This window comes from Nanorana parkeri, unplaced genomic scaffold, assembly GCF_000935625.1.
Source record: "Nanorana parkeri isolate BGI_ZX_2015 unplaced genomic scaffold, ASM93562v1 scaffold368, whole genome shotgun sequence".
In the NCBI taxonomy this organism is placed as follows: domain Eukaryota; kingdom Metazoa; phylum Chordata; class Amphibia; order Anura; family Dicroglossidae; genus Nanorana; species Nanorana parkeri.
The window spans coordinates 732,730-753,679 of NW_017306636.1; the positions used below are offsets into that span (position 1 = coordinate 732,730).

Consider the following 20,950-nt stretch of genomic DNA (forward strand, 5'->3'; position numbering starts at 1 on the left):
AAAACTAAAAATGATCTTTAAAAGAAGAGACTTTGTACTTGTCCTGTAGTCTGATGGCTGATCTGTTGCACAGCAAAACTACCTTAAGAATCTTCTCCCCTGTCAGGCTCTGTGGTTCCTTACACCGGCCCCCCAAGACACTACTGTATTCAGTAGTGACGTAGAGGCAAGCAGGAGCCCCCAGAGAAAACAGAAAGGGATGCATACATCTGACACACACAGGTATTGGATGTGAAAACATTTTCAGGTAGCTTTGTTCTGTTGTAGTCTTTTCTTTTACAGCAGCTTTTTTTTCTCATTTTTTATTTCATATTTCAGAGTCGCTTTTAGTGCGATACCTTGCTGATCTGCTTGTGCACTACAACCTGTAGTAGGTGAACCGAGACCTATGCAAATGTACTAAAACATATCAGTGCAATGGACATTAGGCAGCATGGCGTTGCATCTCGGAAGATACAGCTCAGTGTCCTATGTGCAGTAAGCCTGGAAGAAATATCACTGGCGACTGTTTTCCACACGGATGAGTATTCATAAAATAGGTTGTAGACTTTTTCCTAGGAGCAACAAATAAAAAAAGGCCTTAAAATGAGCCCACATTAGAAAATAAATAGCTTTAGAAATACTACAGCAGAAAGCTAGCACACAAGCAGTGCAGACTTGCTTTGACGCACATGCAAACCATTAGTTTGGAATATCAGGGCTGTTATTACGGTTGCCATATTTGGTGTGTATGATGAGAAGCACAACACCCAAGAAAAAACAGACTGAGCCCACAGTTATGTATGCAATTCCTAAAAACGGATTCTTTCCCCCCATCCACGAAATTGTGCTTAGAATCATTCTCTTTCTTCCATCGAAGCTGAGGACAGGATAATCTGAGAATCGTATAGGAACATCACTTTCAAGGGATAGAAAATGTAAAAAAATAAATATTTACACATGAATTAAAATCAGATGTCTCCTGGATTACATAACATGAGCCATAGAGACCAACCAGAAGCACATTTTGGAAAGTTAGGTAAGATGAAAAGACCATGTACAAGTTATAAAAAAGAAACAAGATTTTTTTGAACTTACCTTAAAATCTATTTTCTTGGAATCCAATGAGGGAAACCCTATATGTTTACTATAGTTTACTGTAGAGCACTTCCTGTTCATTCATACCGAGTGGAATTTATCAAAACTGGAGCAGTTGACCATAGTAACCAGTTTTTCTCTCCAGTTTGTTCAGTTAAGATTTGAACATGAAAGAGAGCAGCTGATTGGTTGCAGTGCACAGCTGCTTCAGATTTTGATACTTTTTTTTTTTACAAGCAGTCAGCGATCACTGTTCGCTGACTGCTTGTACCCGCTCTCCATCCTGACTTGCCGTCACAGGAGGCTGAACGAGAGGAGAGCTCGGTCTCCTGTGACAGCTGACTCTTCCCCCGTACTGCCGGCTTGGCCACCTGTGACAGCTGCCCCTGCCACCACACAGCTCTCCTGATCTGTCACAGGAGGCTGAGCGGCTCACAGTGCTCTCCTCCCTGCCCGGCCGCCTGAACTTTTCTCTCCTCCCCACTGTGGATGGTGCGCTGTGTCAGAGGGGACACATAGCAGCGCCTAGCGGGGAGGAGAGAAACCAGGCATGCACCGCTATTTCAGCCAAAAGATGGTACTTTCAGTGTGTGTGGCACGCACGCACACCTTGAAAGATCCACTCGTCCTCTCGTCTGTGACGAGAGGACGCCGGAGCCAACCGAGTAGCTTCCCGGCCAGCCATTGTACTGAAATGACCGACTGGGAGCATTACATTCAAGCGAAAGGGCGTCTCTAGAGACGCCCGATCGCTTGTATTAGCAGCAGCTGTCACTGCCGTTGCCGGTCCCGAGATCCACTGTGCCCAGTGCGGCTGGGACCGGCCCAGCTGCTCTGTGACAGGTACTCAAAAGGGAGATCAGTACACGACCTCCCTCTGATCGCCTCTCCGGTCCCCAAATGCAGGAAGTGATGTATATTACATCACTTCCGCATTCTGCTGTCACTCCCCAGCTTCAGAAGCTGGAGAGAAGCTGGTGAAGCAGATCTCTGCTTCATCAGCTTCTCTGGGGGTCCCTAGGTGACAGGGGTCTTGGAGACACCTGATGTCTCCATAAAGAGGACCTGTCATGTAAATTGGCTATCACTTAGGGAGCTTCTTAGCCCCCATGTGATAGCAATAAAGTTAAGTGTAAAAAAAAAAAAAGGTTTTAAGTCCCCCACCCACACACGCAAACATGCGTCGGGTGCACTTAGTGTGCCGCACAACGTCTGAATGTGATCAATAATTTTAGGGCCATTAAAAAGCGTCGCCTATGGCCAATTTTCAATGTGGTAATATATACCACCAAAAGAAAGCTCTATCTGTCCCCAAAAAAATGTTAACATAAATTGCAAGGCTATAGTCCGTGGTGACATTTTTAACTGACTGGTGAGACACCCTAAAATGTTTCAGGGTGTGTGTATATATATGTACACAAAATGAAGGGAAGCACAGAGGAGATATTAAAAGGGAAACAAAAATGGACAGTTTAGGCTTTTATGGACCTTTAATATAACTCTGAACTGTACAGAGTATCAAGTTAAACTGAACTTTTACCATAATTCAACTAAATATGTTAAAAGGGATATAAAAAAAAAAAAGGGGAATATTTATCAAGCAAATTAGCAACACGGATACAAAATAAGGCATCTCATTTAGCAAAGTCTCTGCAACAGGTTTACAGTGTCTTTGCTGTGTGGCACAGCGGATAAAGGTCTCCCAAACCAGTGCTTCCACACAGAGCGAAATGGTCCTTTTCTGCAGCGTGTTGGCAGGGGACAGGCTTTTCTGCTGAGGGTATGGCTTATTTCCAAATAAAATGAACTAAGACTTTGCACACCTTTTCTTATTATGCAAAAGGGAATATATTTAGCCCCTTTAAAATACAAGTACAGTCGTGAGTAAAGAACTTGTTACCATGTGAAATAACGTGCAATCAACCTACCAGCAAGTAGATTCCAATTAAAAGACGGTAAAAGCAGCCATATTTAAAAAAAGGATACTGTACACAATCTGAAGAGTATAATTTCCAGGCTTCAATGCTACTTGTGAAGAATCAGTCTTTTCTATGAGGCCATAAAGCTTTCTGAATGTTGGCAATGCTGCAGTACGCATCCATACAATAAAATCTTCGTTGACGAATCCATTGTTGTCCTGATCTTTAGAATCTAACTCATACACTGGTATCTGCCAATTAATTGGCTTAGTTGTGTCTTCATAAAAAGAAAAAAAAAACATGAACAGTTAGCAACAGTGAGCATGCGAAAATCGCATATATGCAGAAAAATATCCAAATAATTAAAACCAACATGACCATCCACAACATTTCCAGGATAACATGTACCAAAGAGCATAGGGCAGGAGTGGGCAAATAATTTTCTCAAGGGGCTACATGAGAAACGGGGACGGTTGTGAAGGGCTGAACCAAAAGGCTGAACGTAATTCTGCTCAATATTGATTTTATTGCTTTACAAAAAGCAGAACATTATATGGTTTTGCTAATGTCCCCATTAGCATGCCCCCTTGTTTGTCCCCACATACCTTCGCTTACTATTTTATTAGCAGGTCACGAGAGAGGACGGAAGAAGAACTCTTCTGGCCTCCTGTAATGCTGGGGGCAGAGAACACATTTGACATCACTGGTTGGTAGGATCGCTGGCGGTCCTCACAAGCAATGACTGCAGAGGAGGTGGACACCTGTCGTTCCTAGCAATCGACTGAAGAGGGGGCCTGTGCTGGCCTTTGACGCAGTGGATGCACCAGCCTGGGAGGCCAGAACATCCTCTGTCAGCCAGCCATAACTGAGCACTGGGCAGCGATTAAATGTCCGGACAGAACCGCCACTTGGTCTATGTCCAGGCCGGACAGGGAAAGATATGGTCCTGGGACGGTAACATGTCCAGGTCTGGTATAGGGTCATGTTTACAGATAATGTTAAACCTTGCAGAGGGCTCGGAATATAGAAGCAACTGAAGTCTAGTGTATTTTCAGTGAGCATATACTTAAGATTATTTTTGCAATATTTACATAAAACAGTAATATTTGAATAAACATAGGCATTTAGAAAGCATTGTCCTAATATGTAAGCCACTTACAGTCCGGCCAATCGTTTCAATTAAAAGTAGGCCGGAATACATATATGGCTTATTTCGTATGGTAGACAGTTTCAGAACCTGTATCAAATTATAGGTAAATAGTGTATTTCAGACAAGACAAGGTCTGTGAAGATGAGCACAAGGAGCAGATTTTACCTTTAAAGATTTGTTTCAGGTCTGTTGTGTTTCCTGCTGGATTTTTGAATTTTACATTTTTATCAGTCCACCAAGCAATCCCTTTCTTGGTCAATGTAATGGCCTCTTCGCTGCCATTTGTGATTCTTACCAAGCGGAGAGTATCTAAAGCCAAAACGTTATTACAGATTATTAAATTGATGATCAGAAAATTAGCTACAAGCAAATCGTTCCTTTAGTTGCAGTGAAGAACTAACTGAAAAGATAAGACGTCTGCACCAAGTACCAATACCCCAGTCTGGCCAACTTTCACTAAACTGTCTGAAAGTGAACCTTGCGGCAGTAAGCCAGCTTCCATAGCTACACCCAAACTTCCTATTTTATTCCATTTTCTATTCAAAACATCCTAATTAGGCCATCCACATTTTTTTAAGTTGTATTTTTTTTAAAGTTTTTATTTGTATGATTAGCAGACTTAAAATGTGTGATCAAGCTAAATACCTTGCTTGGAAGTCTCTGATACAATCTGTAACTGTCCATCTCACAACCTGTATACCAGGGATAGGCAAACTCTGGCCCTCCAGCTGTGGTGAAAGTATAAATCCTATCATTCATCTGCGACTGGGAGTCATGGTCTGGGTCTTTCAGAGTCCTGCAGTGCCTAATGGGATATGTCAGTGTTTTCCTACCCCTGCTGTATTCACTGGGTGGCATAGTCACCTAACCTCCATTGATACTAAACAGATGCTTCAACATCAGATTATGCAATTACCATCAGCCTCAGAATCCCATCATCAACCAATTGTTACAATCTTTGTTCAAAGCAGCCATTTGGGTGGGGGGGAATTGCATATTCAGCTTTATACAACTCCAATTAAACAAAGAAGCATCCAGAAGACAGTCCTTTGGTGCTGCAACTTCTCCTTATAAGTGGACCTTTAACCCCGTTCACACACACAAAAAAAAAAAAAAAAATTCACATCAGCATCCAGCTCATTATGTTGATATGAAATCATCTAACTTTCATTAGTGAAAAGCTTTTTCTTTTATCTATAAATTACTGGTCTGCCACTTCCTGGATGAGGCACTGAGGATGTAGCCCTGATGTCACAGATGCATCCTGGGAACCCTACAGCACCAGAGCTTTCCTGGGAAAACTCATGTGCAAACTCCTAAACTTTGCGAGATCTCATGGGAAAGACATTTTTTTTCCCCTCAGATCTGCAGTGTCACATATTCCAAGAGGCAGACCCAGAGTTCCAGGAAGTAAATGAAGGTAGATTCAGCTACTGAAAATGGCCACAAGAAGAATGGGGAGAAATAGAAGACTGGTCTGCAAAGAATACAAAGCCGGCAATTATCTATCAGTATGTTTTTGTAGATTGCCATGACTAAACATTTCTAAAGGTGCCTTTGTCGTCCTTTTTAAGAGAAGGGTGATGGTCCTCTTAAGAAAAAAAAAAAAAATGACACTAAAGCAGACTTACCATTGAACATACTGTTTGCGATAGCACCACAAGGAGCAATAGGCATATTGTTACTGGTACGATAAGGATCACATTCTTTGCTGGGATTCTAGAGTGCAAAATGCATTTAGTTAATGGAACAAATATATATCAGGCCTCACATTAAATAAACAAAATACAAGGACATAAAAAGCAAACGTCTGTCTTTCTCAATAGCAGAATTCTTTACTCCCCCCCCCAGAAACCAAAAACTCTAACAATACATTCTACTAATGTCAATGAACAGTCTTAGCAGGCCACTTCCTCTGACGTTTCGGACAATTATTTCCACGCAACAGAATATAGCATCAGAAATCAGCAAGGTCACCGAGCACACATGGAAATGGTGAATACACATGAACAAGCAATCCTTCCAATGAAAGCCAGGCTGTACATTGATCATAAAATATTTAAATCATTAACCAGACTCTTTAAAATTTAAACATCCTATGGAAAACAAGAGCAGCTGAAGTGTAAATAGTAAAATGTACAGTGCAACAGCATTATGTGTATGCTTCAGTTAAAACAGACATGCAGCCTCTTTACTAACAAAATAAACCGAGTTTTTAAACTGGAATGAAAGAAGCACGACACCAGAAAAAGATGAATGGGTCCTTTCAATCTGCCCTTTTTTTTGGACCTTACCATAATTTAAAAAGGTCCATTTCCACCTCGGCAGAGGTATTTAAAAAAAAAAACCATATGTCAGCAATGCACACGGAGTTTACATGAAGCAGGCATATGCAGTTGCTGTACATGTACAAGTGTACATTTTTTGTTAGCTTTCCCTCTTCATATCCTCATGGAAATGGCTTCCCCTCTGAGGACAGTGTATTGTGTGCAAAGACAGAGCTAGTGTTTAGTGATCATGTTACAATGAGTTACAGGGAAAGTCTGGAATGCGAGTCATGAAAGTGTGCACACATATACATCACCACTGCACCTCTACATTACCCCAATAAATGCTAATCCCTTACAAAGGTGGAAATGGACTTTAATGCCCTCCAGAGCACCTGTAGAAAACCTTTCCTGGACCCTGCGGTTGAGGGTCATGTCACACTTATGCTCCAACTTGCCAGTGAAAGGATCACTTGACAGGGCAGATAAAATACTCACTTGCTCCCACTGTGTTGGTTCCCTGCTGGCCAGATGAGCGAGGCATTGCTCCGCTGCTGGCGACTGACATCCTGCACCGTTGACAGTGACGCCTCACTCATCCAGCTAATGAGGGAGAGACACCATGGAAACAAGGGTGTATTTCCTCTGCATTTTAGCTATCCTATTGCTAATGAGAGATCAAAAGTGTGCCATTGGCCCGAGTTTTATTTTCACCTAGGCTGCAGATAAAGACATAAGAAAAACCCTGTCAGTCCCTCCACCCTGTCTTTTTAAACTAGCATACGGCTCTTTTGCAGGTATGGCTGGGAATCACAAGATACAGTAAGTCCCCTACTTATCAACGGGTTCCGTTCCGAGAACACATTCGTAAGTCCAGTTTGTTCTCAAGTCCTACACTGTTAGCCTATTTACCCAGCTACATCACTGCTGCTTTTACACTTGCTTATGGACATCCTGGGCTTGAAATAAAGATACTGTACTATTGTACAGTAAAGTGCACAAAAGCACATGCACCTGACAATGTATGCCAGACACGTGAACTAACAAGTAATCGGACATGCAAACGCATGTTTGCATCTTTGAAAGTTTATAACTTGAATGTTTGTAAGTAGGGGACTTACTGTACAAGATGTCGCCTCTGTTTAAATAAATTCCCAGATGCGTTTCAGCAGACAAAAGAGCTTGCAAACAAAGCTTTCAAATAGACATGTCAAATATCTAAAATGGACCTGAAATTTAGGCCTGCTGCTCTGTGTGCCTCATCAGTGCCTCTGCCCTAAACAGACCTCCACTAAACAGGTAGAAGTGGAAGTGAAGATAACAGCAAATGAGCTGCAGAAGGAACCCACAGCAGCCGGCTGGTATTTTAGAGGCACATGTTCTTTTTGCCACATGGAGCAGTGAGTCTTAAAGGAGAACTATGAGGTGAGTGCTTTTCACTCACCTCATAGTTCTAGCCGACCTGTGACAATGAGACTGTCACATGTCGGCTCAGTAGATCGGGGGGTGAGCGAACACATACCGGCATTCGCTCACTTCACGATCCTGTCACTGCTCTCTGCCGTGACAGGGGAGTGGCTGGATTCCCCCCTCCGATCCTCCTGCGCTGACTGGCGGAACGGACGGGGGAGGGGGCGGGTACAGCTGGCTCTGCCTCTAGATAGGCAGAGCCAGCTGTCAGTCACGCAGCTGGGCGGATACAGACATAATTGTCGGGATCCGCTTCAGCTGCGGCGTCTCAGCATACCACGAGCTGTAGCTCGCGGTATAATGAGCTTAGGGTGACGGGAGGACGCTAGTTTGTGGAGAAGCCCTAACCCCATAGTTCTCCTTTAATGGATAAATGCACTTTGAAACAAAGTGCGCTATCCTTTTTTGGCCACCACCCCTAACCCAAATGATTCCACCCGTCCCCTCCGCAGATACATACTTACCGAGATCCAGCTACAGTTTACACCCAGAACCGCACTGCTCTCTCTGCTACCTGCGCCTGCATTTTACAGCCACATAAACTTCTATGGGGCTGCCCCTCAGCTGGGAGATGGACATGGACAGGAGAAGGAGACTTGCAGCACTGAATGAACAGACAGTGGCCCTTGGATGTTGGTATGGATCATTGGAGGGTGGGATTATTTAGGTCAGGGGAGGGAGCAAAAAAGTATACGTTCACTTTGTGTAAAATTTGACTTTCAGCTCCCCTTTAACTATAGTAGCAGTAATACTAAAACTATTTTAGCAAATTCCAATTTTATTACAAGGATTATAAGGTGTCACGTAATATTCCTCTAAAATATTTTAGATTTTACCATTCAAGAAAACCCTTCAGAAATCACAAAACAAAAACAAAAAAAAACAAACAAAAAAAAGGCAAAAAGGCTTGACTTACAGTTAGGGAATTTTTATCTCCATTCAACTGACTGTCATCTCTAGACTTAACATACCGGCGATGATTCTGGTAGAAGTTAGACAGCCCATAGTACATGAACACATTACTCTGCAAAAAAAAGGCCATTAAGACTGTTTATGAAATATATAGGTAGTCTAAGGATCAGATTAAGTGGAAGAGAGAAAATGTGTCTTAAACATGCTGGTATTTGTCACCTAGATGACAAGCTTCATGTTTGATGAAACAGACTTTACAAAGCATGAGCAAGCAAAACGAGTGTCCATTGTGGCCAATAATTAGAGATACTGACAATGTACTGGAATGTATAGTTCCCAGGGTTTTAGAAAAGTTATAGCACATTAAATGGTAACTTAACATCCTAGCACAGAAAATGTTCTCATACCACTCACACGCATGGATGAGGAACAATGCCAAGTATGCTTTGATGACTTAGGAGGTATCAAAGAGGACATTGGTAGTAGTCTGTTAGCCTATGTTTACATAGGTACTGGATAAATAAAAGAATCCAGAGACCTTGATACTTGGGGGGAATTCTGCACATGCTGTACAACCTCACCCAGCAGACAGGGCTAGTTGAGGTGAGCAGCTTTGCTGCTGGCATCCTCAATGTTGCTTACAACACAACAAAACTATTCCTGATGAAAGCAGAAGTCTTTCCATCCTGGCACCTAGAATACACTTGGCAGTGGTCTGAACCACGCATCAAGTGTCTCCAGGCAAAGTCCATAAGAATGCAGCCTTATGCACATATTGTCTACCGTGATTGAAAAAGGCAAAGAGGAAAATTAATAAGATTGTCCAAGGACAAAACTACATTAAAAAAAAAAAAAATGATTTAGAAAGCCAAGTGAAGCTAAACCTTTTTTCCCTATACTTCTCATTTAGGTCACAGGAGTACATTTACTAATGAACTCCGAGACCCAAAGTCAGCAGATAGTAGGCTTATGAGCTCATGTCAGCAACAGGGAAGAGCCAAACCACGATCAGAAAGGATCCCGACAATATTGTCGCGTTCCACTTGGCTGACTAATTGACTGCTGGCTGTAGGGATGCACCTATATCAATATCGGTATCAGTGCCAATACCGAGCATATTCACTGGTACAAATGCCCCGATACAAGCGCCAATACCGGCCCTTTACATTTTTAAACACGAGCGGCTGCCGTAAGGTAGTCCTTCTACGGCTTGGGATCAGTAACAGAACTACCAGGGTCACAGCTGCAACAAGGCCCTACAAAATAATAAAGTCACCGGCAAACTGAGGAAGGGGCCGCATGGTCCCGAAACGTTGCTAGAGGTGTTTTCACTTGGGTCAATAAACTTATTGACTTGAATAATTGAGAGTGCCGGTGACTTTATTATTTTGTACGTTTTTGATGGAGGCATCCGTTGTTGCTGCTGCATGGGCATTTTCCTGTCAGGAGTGCAATAGAATACTTGGACTTTTGCAAAAAAGCCCTGTCGCTCCACCACTGTCCCAAAATCATTAGTCTGTTTTGTTTTAGAAAAACTGTCACAAACAAAAAAGTATCGGTAATTGGTATCGGTGAGCCAGGGGTGTGAGATTACTATCGCCCGACGCCCGGGACATGCAGTTTCGGGCGCTGGGCGAGTAGTTTTTTTGTACAATTAGCCCTGCTTCAGACAAGCAGAGCTAAATGTACAGCGTGGAGCCGCTCAATTAGTACAAGTAATCTGATCAGATCACTTCTATCAAACGAGCAGTGATGTTGTCTGCTCCCCCCTCGGGGTCTCCCGCTGCTCTGGGGAACCTGGGACCAAAGCACATAAGCTCAGCATACAGTGTAGAGCTGACAAAGAACGTTCGTTCTTGGTCTGCTTTGTGTGATCACTGAGACCGGAGCGCTGTAACGAGGAAGCATGGAGATGGCTTCCCTGCTAATCAGGCGAGTCATTACACATCCTTAAAATCTTCTAAATACAATCAACTTTATTAATATTGTGAGGCCAGAGGTCAAGCACAGACAAGTGCTCTTTAAACATTAGAAAATTTGCTATGAGCCAACAATTCCAATATATAACATTAATAGGAAAGAAGTTACCTCGAATGCAGTATCCAGCGTAAAAGAAATATTACAAGTACACGATATGTTGCTCCATGAAGTATTCAAGCACTTGTGGCATGGGCTATTGGAATCTATCCCAGTGTAGTCAATCTGAAGAAAAAAAAAAGAAGTTGATGTCACCTCTTTGGTGTAAACAGATTTCTGATATAATACCTTACAATAGAAACATGTAAAATGGTTGAGGATATCTGAAAAGATGGAGACCGAGGCAGATTTACTAAAAGGAGCCGAGAATCTTCAAGCAAATTGCAGCTAGGTTCCCTTCGAATAACCGAACACATGCAGGATAAATAAACAGAAATGTGCTTTTTACACATTTGGTTAAGTGAGCATTGGCACGAATTACTGACTGAAGATTCTCAACTCCTTTAGTAAATAAGCCTCGTGACATAAACAAGCAGTTTTTTGGTATGCACCTGATCACATTCCTAGTTCACACCAGAACTGCGTGCGTCTGCACAGGAGCAGTGCGATGCGCTTTGCCGTGATTTTACCACGGTTGACGCTTTTTTGTTGTTGCTTAAAATTGGATTTCCGGTGCATTTCAGTGCCATTGCATGCGCTTTTGATGTGTTCCATTGCGATCAGATGCAGCTAACATAGGGAAAGCAGTATTTCCTCTGACTGCATCGGAACGGACTGCACTGGTGTGAACAGAGCACCGGAAATCCCATAGGAAAGCATTGTGATGCATTTTGGATGCAGCTGCCAAACTGAACGGACTGCATTACAACTTAGGGCTCTTTCACACCACGTATATTGAGCTCCACTGATTATCATTGATCAACACAGAAAACAACTGTGCTCTATGTGCCTTGTTCACACCATACACGTGCGTTGCATAAAAACGCAGCATATCTGCAATGTCACAAAGTGCAAAACACAAAAATGCATTACGATACTCTGCAGCGTATAAAGTTGAATGAAATGTCATTTTGTGACATCTCAAACTTATAAAAAGGAAAAAATGAACACCACATTGCAGCCATCCCTACACAACGCACCTGCCCGACATGAATTGGCCCTTAGAAAAATGTCATCACTTAGGCCGCGTTCACAACGGATACAGTGCGTTCTGTTCAGAACGCACCGAATCGCATTGTGGCCGGCTCAGTATATTATGGGGCAGGAGGGGGCGTGGCGGTCCATTGAAGTGAATGGCAGCCGCAATGTGAACGGCCGCACGGGATCGCAGGGCACATTATCCTGCAGCACGGCCGCCTCCTGCAGCACGGCCGCTTTTGGTAGCATTACATTCACTGATTATTATGGGCAGCCCTTTGGTAATCTTAGGGGCTGTGTTTGAGAAAGTTGGCCACCACTGCTGCTATCTACTAATTTTTAAACAAAATGTTTAGCTGAAGATTTCCTGATGCAGAATTTAATTCCAAGCTTTGATGTGGTAAAAATAAGTATTATGGAAACTCTAGACTACACTTGGCAGCATTACAAAGACCAAACTGCAAATACTGCAAGTATACAATCTTCCAGGAACACAAACAGCAATATGAACAACCATTTTTACTGTGCTTCTCCCCCCGTGGGACCCAAAAGTAAGTCCATACGCGCCAACAGTTAAATGTTATCAGCGATTATTTAAAGAATGTACCAATCCCTCCATTGGATTCTGCTCTCCCAACAAATAACATTCAAAACGCTAACATACAAATCCCCCAGCTACATCACTAACCTCATCTGCAAATATCAACCAAAAATGTCCTCTAAAAGGCTCCCGAGACCTCCTGTTCTCTAGACCAGTTGTCCCCCTTTCCATGCTGGTCTCCAGGACTTCTCTAGAGCCTCTTCCATACTCTGCCGTGCTGCAGGAGACGGTCGCGGCCGTGCTGCAGGTGACAGTTTGGACCGGACCGCAGGCATAATGTGCCCTGCGATCCCGTGCGGTCGTTAATTTAAAAAGAAATTCCACACCACTGACACATATATTAGCCTGTGCTCTTCAGAGAAAGCGACACAGGAGGAGCATTTCCAAATTACCTTGAAAAGACAGTGCAGTAGTGACAAAGCACTTTACAGAGCTGCTGGAAACAATTCTGACCATCAATAAAAAGGAACAGTCAATGGTCTAGACCAGGGCTCAAAATTTCAAGTCCTGAGCTACTAGCCATAGGTTTTTTTTTTTTTACATTGACGTAGCTTCCTTTAAACCAGCAGAAATGGAGCACAGCTGCTGGAGTTAAAGATAAGGAGGGAGAGGGGGCTTAGTAGTAGGTGGTAATGACACACTGACTGTCCGTCCACTGCGGGGGGGAGAGAGGAGGTGAGAGACACCGACTGACGCGAGGGGGGGGCACCGTTGTTGAGGGAAAGAGGGGAGAGACACCGTCCGATGCTGGGGTCCCCTAAAAATGTTCTCGGACAAAAAGGGGTCACGAGTGGAGAAAGTTTAAGAAGGCCTGGTCTAGACCACCAAGGTCTATGGAAAAACTACCTATATAGAACAGTAGAGAAAAGGGTTGTGTTCCTTCCTGGAGATCCGACTGATTACGTCTGCCCTAATTAGATTTACACAATTGCTTGTTACGTCCGATCCGTGACCCAATTAAACTAGTACAAAAAGAAGAGGGTTAACCCGTTAGGAGTTATCTCCTAACAGGTTAACCCTCTTCTTTTTGTACTATATAGAACAGTACCTGCTTTTTGACTCCCGCCACCCAATAAAACACTAACTGGGGGTTATTAGAACTTTGCAACCTTGAGCTGGGGTGGTAAACACAAAAAGTCTAAAAGACAAAGAGCACAGACATCTCAGAAGTGTTTTGGACGCTTGAATCTACCCAGATTGGGCTTTCATTACAATATCCACAAGGTGAAAACATGGGAGTTCTATAGATATCCCGCATGTATCGGTGTGTCGTAAAAACTCTGAGGCCTTGTTCACACCAAACGCGTTCCAGGAGCAGAGCAGTTACAGACCGGATCAAAACTGCGTCCAATGTATTCCAATGGTATTTTGGGCTCTAGTTCACACCGCAGTGTTCAGTTCTAGAGCATGTCAAAAAAACTGCAGCAAGCCCTTTACCTTCTCTGGAACGCATGCAAACACATCAAAAACGCATGCAAACACCCTGGAACGCACTGAAACACTGAATAAGATCACACTGATCAGGATCCAATGTGTACAAGACACTTGCAGCAACATCAGCTAAAGCTCATTGGGGGGGAATAACAACCTGACTGCACAATGTCCGTTTAGTATAGTACAAGGACCTTTCTGGATAGGAGTTGAATAAAATGGTTAGGAAGGCCTTCGTACTACAAAGCAGTTTGTATATCTAAGGGAGATTGTACTATAGGAATAACAAAAAACTGTGTGCACTCACTGGTTTCCCTTGATAAATCAGCACCATAGGTGTCCCTCCCTAGGCCTGCAATAAAGGCCTAAAGGCAAACAGTCACTGAGAATAGCAAATAGTGTTTAGGGATGTACTGGTTGCCAGCGATTCATGAGGGTAGTTGTATTGAGCCGACACATATAATATGGTGGCTCTGACGGGGGCGTGGCCCTGGAAACGCATCAGCCAGCATCCCAGGCGTTCATGGGTAAGGCTGTCACAGCCCAGACAGTGGACATAGCCAATGCCTTTTAGCTGTTGGGCCGAGTGATTGGTCCTTGGATTGACTGAAGTGGCCATCGATCTTTTGCTTTATGAGGTGGCTCTGACGGGGGCGTGGCCCTGGAAACGCATCAGCCATTTTTTCCAGGTGTTCATCAGTAATGCCGTCACAGCCCAGACAGTGGATGGAGCCAATGCCTTTTAGCTGTTGGACTGAGTGATTGATCCTTGGATTGACTGAAGTGGCCATTGATCTTTTGCTTTATGCACTAAAAGCGTTCTTGTTTGTGAGTAATTCATTCTTATATATGTATTGATTCAATAAACGATAGTACACATTTGTGGGGGGCTCTGTATTTTGTATTGTGTACATAGCCGATAGCCTTCTAGGGTCTATGGTCAGTTTTCCACTTCAAACTATAGAAAATCTTTGTTACTCGCCCAATGTTTAGGCTCTGAAAAGGAATCCTTCCCTGAACTTCCCTGCTGCACTGTCTACCTCTGGGTGGGCTGAGTTATGACCCTACATACATAGTCGGCAGGCAGTTCAGTTGGCAGAGGATGCTTTACCAAGGTAACTTGTCGCTTTGCCCATTAAAACCAAACTTTAGTGTCTTAATACTCATATTTCAGCTCTTTCCTTGAGAGAAAAAAATACCTTCCCAAGTTCGGATTGGTTGTTTAGGTCACATTTAGATACACAAGCACCACACAACTTTGATTCTCACCATCTCCAAAAGGCCAAACTGAAAAGTTCTGAAAGGTGATGAAGTAAATCGCTTTTCCAGGATTCAGACTGAACAACGCAGGACGCAGGAAATCCAGAGATGCATGAGCTTCAATAAACTGTGTATACACATGCAAAGCATTATGTTATCATTGGGCTGGACTACCTAGTGGTGAAGAGGAAGCCTGCTGAAGCAAAGAAGGCTCCAGTATTAGAGAAGGAGCAAATAAGAGCAGCCTTGTATGACTGCCACTGTCACAATACCGGAAGCTGATTGGCTGCTGGTTGTTGATTCGAAGATATTCCAACCTGCTCCTTCAATCAGCTGATTGAGGGATGCCAGTGTCGAAATGTCCAACTTGTCGAGACCTCCAACTCCCGTCACTGCGCCTGCGCAGCCACCCAAGAGAAGTATCTACAATCTGCGACAGTGCACCTGCGCAGTCACTTGATGCCACAAGCACCGGCGGGTGTTGGAGAACTCAATCACAATTTCATAGACGCACCTACAGCAAGTGCAGAAGTCAATGGCGATTGCCAAAACTGTGACAGCTGGCAAACGTGCACTAGCGCCATCTCGTCAGAATCTACAACGGACATGACGTCATGAGTTGGAGATCTTGACAAGTGGGGCACTCAGACAGAACACCGGCCGAAAGGGTGCTGACAACAGCACCCACTGTGCGAAGTGTATGGGATACATTGCAAGCCGATTGCTGAACTAGACAAACAAGTGTAACCTGTCTGCTGCTGGGGAGGGGAAGAGAGAGACTATTGTGAAATTAAAGCCCCAGTGTTGTTGGCTCTCAGCTTTTTCGAGCTGGCTGCTAAATTTTGATTAAGATCTGTCCAAACATGCCTAATCTGGTCCCCCTGCAAACTGTGGCCCCCCAAATGGCACAGCATGGATGAATGAATACATTGAAGGCAATCAAAACTGGAGCAGACCAAATCTGGAGCAGCTGTGCATGGCAACCAATCAGCTTCTCTCTTTCATTTTCAAAGCTTAACTGAAGAGAGAAGCTGATTGGTTGCCATGCACAGCTGCTCCAGATTCTGTCTGCTCCAGTTTTGATAAATTCCCCCCATTGTATTCCGACCATGGCGCCGGCCGCTGTAAGAATATTCAAACAGCGCTTGCAGTTGATTGGTTCAGACAACGATTTTCCGAAACATTCCTTCAGCAAAGGTCAATCCAATGATGGACTTCTGTTGGGGGAATAATGTCACCAACACAACCCATTTCAGACAATTCAGCAGGACATTCGATCCGTGTGTACCCAACTTTAGTAAATTCCCCTCAGTGAATGAGAGGACAGTAGGAAAGCATCACAGTATGTGCTTACTCATCTGGGTTGAGTGATACTGGGCTTCATTCAACCATACACATGGAGTTATCTTGTGGCAAAGAAGAGGTACTCAAGCAAGGAGTGTGCTGGGGTGCCAAGACCTGGTTGACATTTGTGTGCCAGGATAACACACACAAGACACTTGCCTTTTTTGCAGACACGCTGTGGTGTCCTTCATTCTTAATGGCACTCCAAATGCATCCACAATAGCACAAAAGTACCATGAGGGGAACTTATCACAAAAGGAGCAGCTGTGCATGGCAACCAATCAGCTTCTCTCTTTCATTTTCACAGCTAATTGGTTGCCATGGGCAACTGCCCCAGATTTTCTCTGGTCCAATTTTGATAAATTCCCCTTATAATGTGGTTTGGTGTGATCATTGCACACTGGGCCTAATGAAATGAATGGGTCGCCCAAACACGCCACATGTAAAATGCGTAAACCCCACATGGATCGTCACACACACACACACACACACACACACACACACACACACACACACACGTGGACCAGGCACTGAATAAATAAAGATTCCGGGCGCTGAATAAAGTGGACCAGGCAAATAAAGATTCAGCAACACATGTGAAATCACACACATTGTCATAGCTCTCAGGTAAGACTGGGGGCTGAAACTCATGATCTGCATTGGTAGATCAGCAGGACAAGGAAGTGACCCAGGAAGTTACACTCACTGACACCAAGTCAGAACAATCAGATATGTGTACTGTACTACTCCTGAATGTCCCCCCTCACCTCAAATTCCCGAATGTTGTTGGAGGTGACGAAGATGCCGATCCCAATGGGGATGAAAATGATCCCGATGACGAAGAAGGCCGGTAGGACGGTCCCGGCGGTGAGGATGGGCTGCCAAGCCGGAAGCCGCTGCTGTTTGAAGGCCGTGTTGTCCGGCTTCTTACTCTTCGCGGCCAAGCCAGGGCCCACACCCGAGTTGTGGTGCCCGTCCTCCTCCTTGTAGTTCATCGCCATGGAGGGGTGTGTGAGCGTTACAGCCGAGAGTCCGTTCGCTGCTGAGGAACACAACAAACCGGCCCTGCCCCCACCTCCTCTACGTCACCACCGGGAGAAACCCAATGCGGAAGAAGGGCTGCTCAGTGCGCCTGCGCCCCAGCTGGACGTTCATTGGACGAAGACGGGCACCTGGGTTTTTCTTTAGTAGGAAAATGAAGTGTTATTATTGAGGTGTGTGATAGTCGGCTGGTTATAACTTATGCAGCAAACGTCAGACGTGTGGGGACTGTTTTTACATATAGTACTTCTCTTTTATTCTATATATAGTAAATTAATTTAAAGCTGAACCCTGGATATAAAAAATTAACTTTAATTAAATTCCTCACTAGCTACAAAGGATATACATTACCACCATTTGCCTTTCCAAACCCAGATATTAGTTTGTGAAAATAGCAGTGACATCTCCACTGTGCTGTAAATGGCCTTGGCAGGAGGACCCACCCACTGCAGGCTGCCTACAGGAGGGGGCGGATACAAGAGCAGTCACCCTGCACAAAGAGAGAGCAGCACTAACTGGTCTTTTTTTACAGGAAGCTCCTGTACAGAGGCAAAGTTTCACACTGTACAGAACTGGAAGAAATTAGAATACACATGACACATGGCTCTTGTATTTAGACATTATTTGCTAATCCCAGAGTTCTGCTTTAGAGACTCTGCCAAAACCCCAAGCACTCTGAAGCACTGTGGCTTGCACTCAGCCACAGGTGTGTTGGACCTCTGTAGTTAGGCCACTGCTTTGACACAGAGAGCAAGATTCCCACTCTGCAGCATGCTGGCAGGGGACAGGTTACGTGGGCTGAGACTGATTTTTTAAAGGGTTAGTTCATAGGTGTTAATAACAAATGAAAAGGTGAACAAACTAACAACACTCTTCTCTTGGACAGTATTGTACTGCAGGAAGTAGTACACTGCTCTCAAAATGGCGAGAAAAAGGCAATTAACAAAGGAAGACAGACACCATTCCAACCCTTAAAAGTGTAGGTGTTTCCTTTAGAGAAATTGCAAAGAAAGCAAAGGTGTCAGTGAATACAGTTTTCATGCACCGCCAAATGGCACTTGGAAACTAGAGGAAACAATGGCAGGAAAAAGTCTAGCAGACCCAAAACACAACAGAATCAGAAGACGGGTTTCTGAGAACAAACAGCTTGTGTGACAAGCAGCTCACAGGACAACAGCTTCAAGCACAGCTTAACACTGATCGAAGTAAGCAAGTCTCAGTTTCAACTGTGAAGAGAAAACTTTGAGCTGCAGGTTTGACAGGTCGAGTGAAGGTAAGAAAGCCATTGCTAAGATGGCAGAATAAGAGAAAGAAGCTTACCTGGGCCACGAAGCACCACCAGTGGACTACTTAGCCATTGCTAAGATGGCAGAATAAGAAAAAGAGGCTTACCTGGGCCGCGAAGCACCACCAGTGGACTACTGAAGACCGATGAATCAGAATTTGAGATCTTTGGTTCATCACACAGGGTTTTTATACGCCGTTGAGTACGGCAAAGAATGGTTACTTGGTGCGTGACACAAACTGTCAAACATGGAGGAGGACGTGTGAAGGCCTGAAGCTCTTTTGCTGGTTCCAAGTCGGTGACTTGCACATGGTGAGCGGCACCCTGAACCAAAACTACTACCAAAGTATTTTGCAGCACCATGCAATACCCTCTGCTGAATACCTAGTTGGCCAGGGGTTCATCCTACAGCAAGATAATGACCCAAAACATACCTCCAGGCTGTGTCAGAACTACCTTAGAAGAAAAGAACAAGACGGTAGGCTTCAAAAGATGGACATGGCCAGCAGTCTCCAGACTTAAACCCCATGGAGCTGGTTTGGGATGAACTGGACAGAAGGGTGAAAGCAAAGCAACCTACCACTTCTGCAACAGTGTTTGGAAGAACTTTCCAGAGCCGTGACAGGATTGAGAAGTGAGCGAACGCCGGTATGTGTTCCCTCACTTCCCGATCTACTGAGCCGACCTGTTACAGTCTCATTGTCACAGGTCGGCTAGAACTATGAGGTGAGTGAAAAGCACTCACCTCATAGTTCTCCTTTAAGTGTGAGACCATTATACTGGCTGGTGCGGGTGGCAGACAATGGTCATCCTTGCAGCTCAGCTCAATGGATACCTTGGGGGGAGAGGGATGAGGAGGCTGCTGTGTGTTAGTTCACATTTCAATTTTTTATTAACACCTCCTACAAATATCAGCACACATTCCACCAGATCTTTGGCGACCTTCTGGGCTGAAAGCGTAGGAACATCTTGGTAAAGAGATGTGTAAGGCAGCAGTGTGGTCCACTTATCCTGCTTTTGCTCTTACAGTGTAATGGGACAGAAACCTACAAATGTTAAAGCACATTCCACCAGATCTTTGGTACTCTCCTGGGCTAAAAGAATGGAAGCTTCGTGACAAGAGACCTCTAAGACAGAAGTGTGGTCTACTAAGCCTGCTGATATGAAACATTACCAAATAGAAACGTTATCAAGCCAGGACCTTATCTTCTGGAGAAAAGTTCTACAGGCTGTTGCCCCACTGTTTTATATGTTTCTTGTTCCTACAATTAATCGTGCTGGTAACAGTATTCCCCTGGTATGGCATTCACACTTCTAGATAGGAATTTGCTGTGCTCCTCTGCTCCATCTAGTGGCCAGAATGTGAACGACATTCGGCCGGATCAGAAAGTTTATAAATCATCCCCTTATTGAGGACTGGTAACTGTCAATGGGGAAAATGGCATGTCAGCATGTGACACTAAATCTGTAAATACTGCTGCTAGTACTTCCAAAGTTTTCTGTCAGGTCCGCCCCTTTGCTCAGTGGGCGGGTGCAATAGCCAGCCTGCTATTGGCTATTGCAATTTCAAATAGGCAATAGAGTCTGGCTATTGCTCCTGGTTGCTTATATTCACCTATTGGCTGCGGAAGCTAGCCGGCAGGTGAATAGGGCACCGGAGGGGGTCGCTTGAGAGTTACTATTAACAACAAAAAACGGTAGACTGGTCCCCGAGACGGAATACCCGCATTAAATGCTCCCTCTCAGCAGCCCCCTCTCGAATTTGCAATAGAATCACCATACATAATCAGAGTTCTATTCTAACACACACACACCACAAATTGTCCCCCCTTCTAAGATCCGACACTTACCATTCCCTGTGAATGCCGGATAACTTGGAGTGTACTGTATCTCTTATTTTTGGAAGTACTATAATTTTGGAGAGGTAGAATATTTTGGGGTAAGCTATTAGATTAACTACTAATATGCTATGTGATATTGCCTGACCTGATTCCACTTTGGAGGATATAAGTTTAATATCTAATATACCTTTCCTCTCTCTCTTTAAAGCCTATTTCTCCTTCCTTTTGCTGATCATCA

General features: G+C 44.1%; 1 protein-coding gene across 2 annotated transcripts; it reads right to left on the reverse strand.

The window, feature by feature from the left end:
* Positions 1-553: 553 nt before the first annotated feature.
* TMEM30A (transmembrane protein 30A) lies at positions 554-17,642 on the reverse strand. 2 transcript variants are annotated; one of them, XM_018558908.1, is made up of 7 exons: positions 17,313-17,642; positions 10,884-10,997; positions 8,800-8,907; positions 5,778-5,865; positions 4,312-4,455; positions 3,064-3,273; positions 554-875 (listed from the first exon to the last, which is right to left on the reverse strand). In XM_018558908.1, the coding sequence occupies exons 1-7, from the start codon at positions 17,544-17,546 to the stop codon at positions 682-684; spliced, it is 1,092 nt and encodes a 363-aa protein (XP_018414410.1). In that variant the 5' UTR covers positions 17,547-17,642; the 3' UTR covers positions 554-681. The 2 variants fall into 2 exon arrangements, with proteins under 2 accessions (XP_018414410.1, XP_018414411.1); XM_018558909.1 differs by lacking the exon at positions 10,884-10,997.
* Between the last annotated feature and the right edge of the window lie 3,308 nt (positions 17,643-20,950).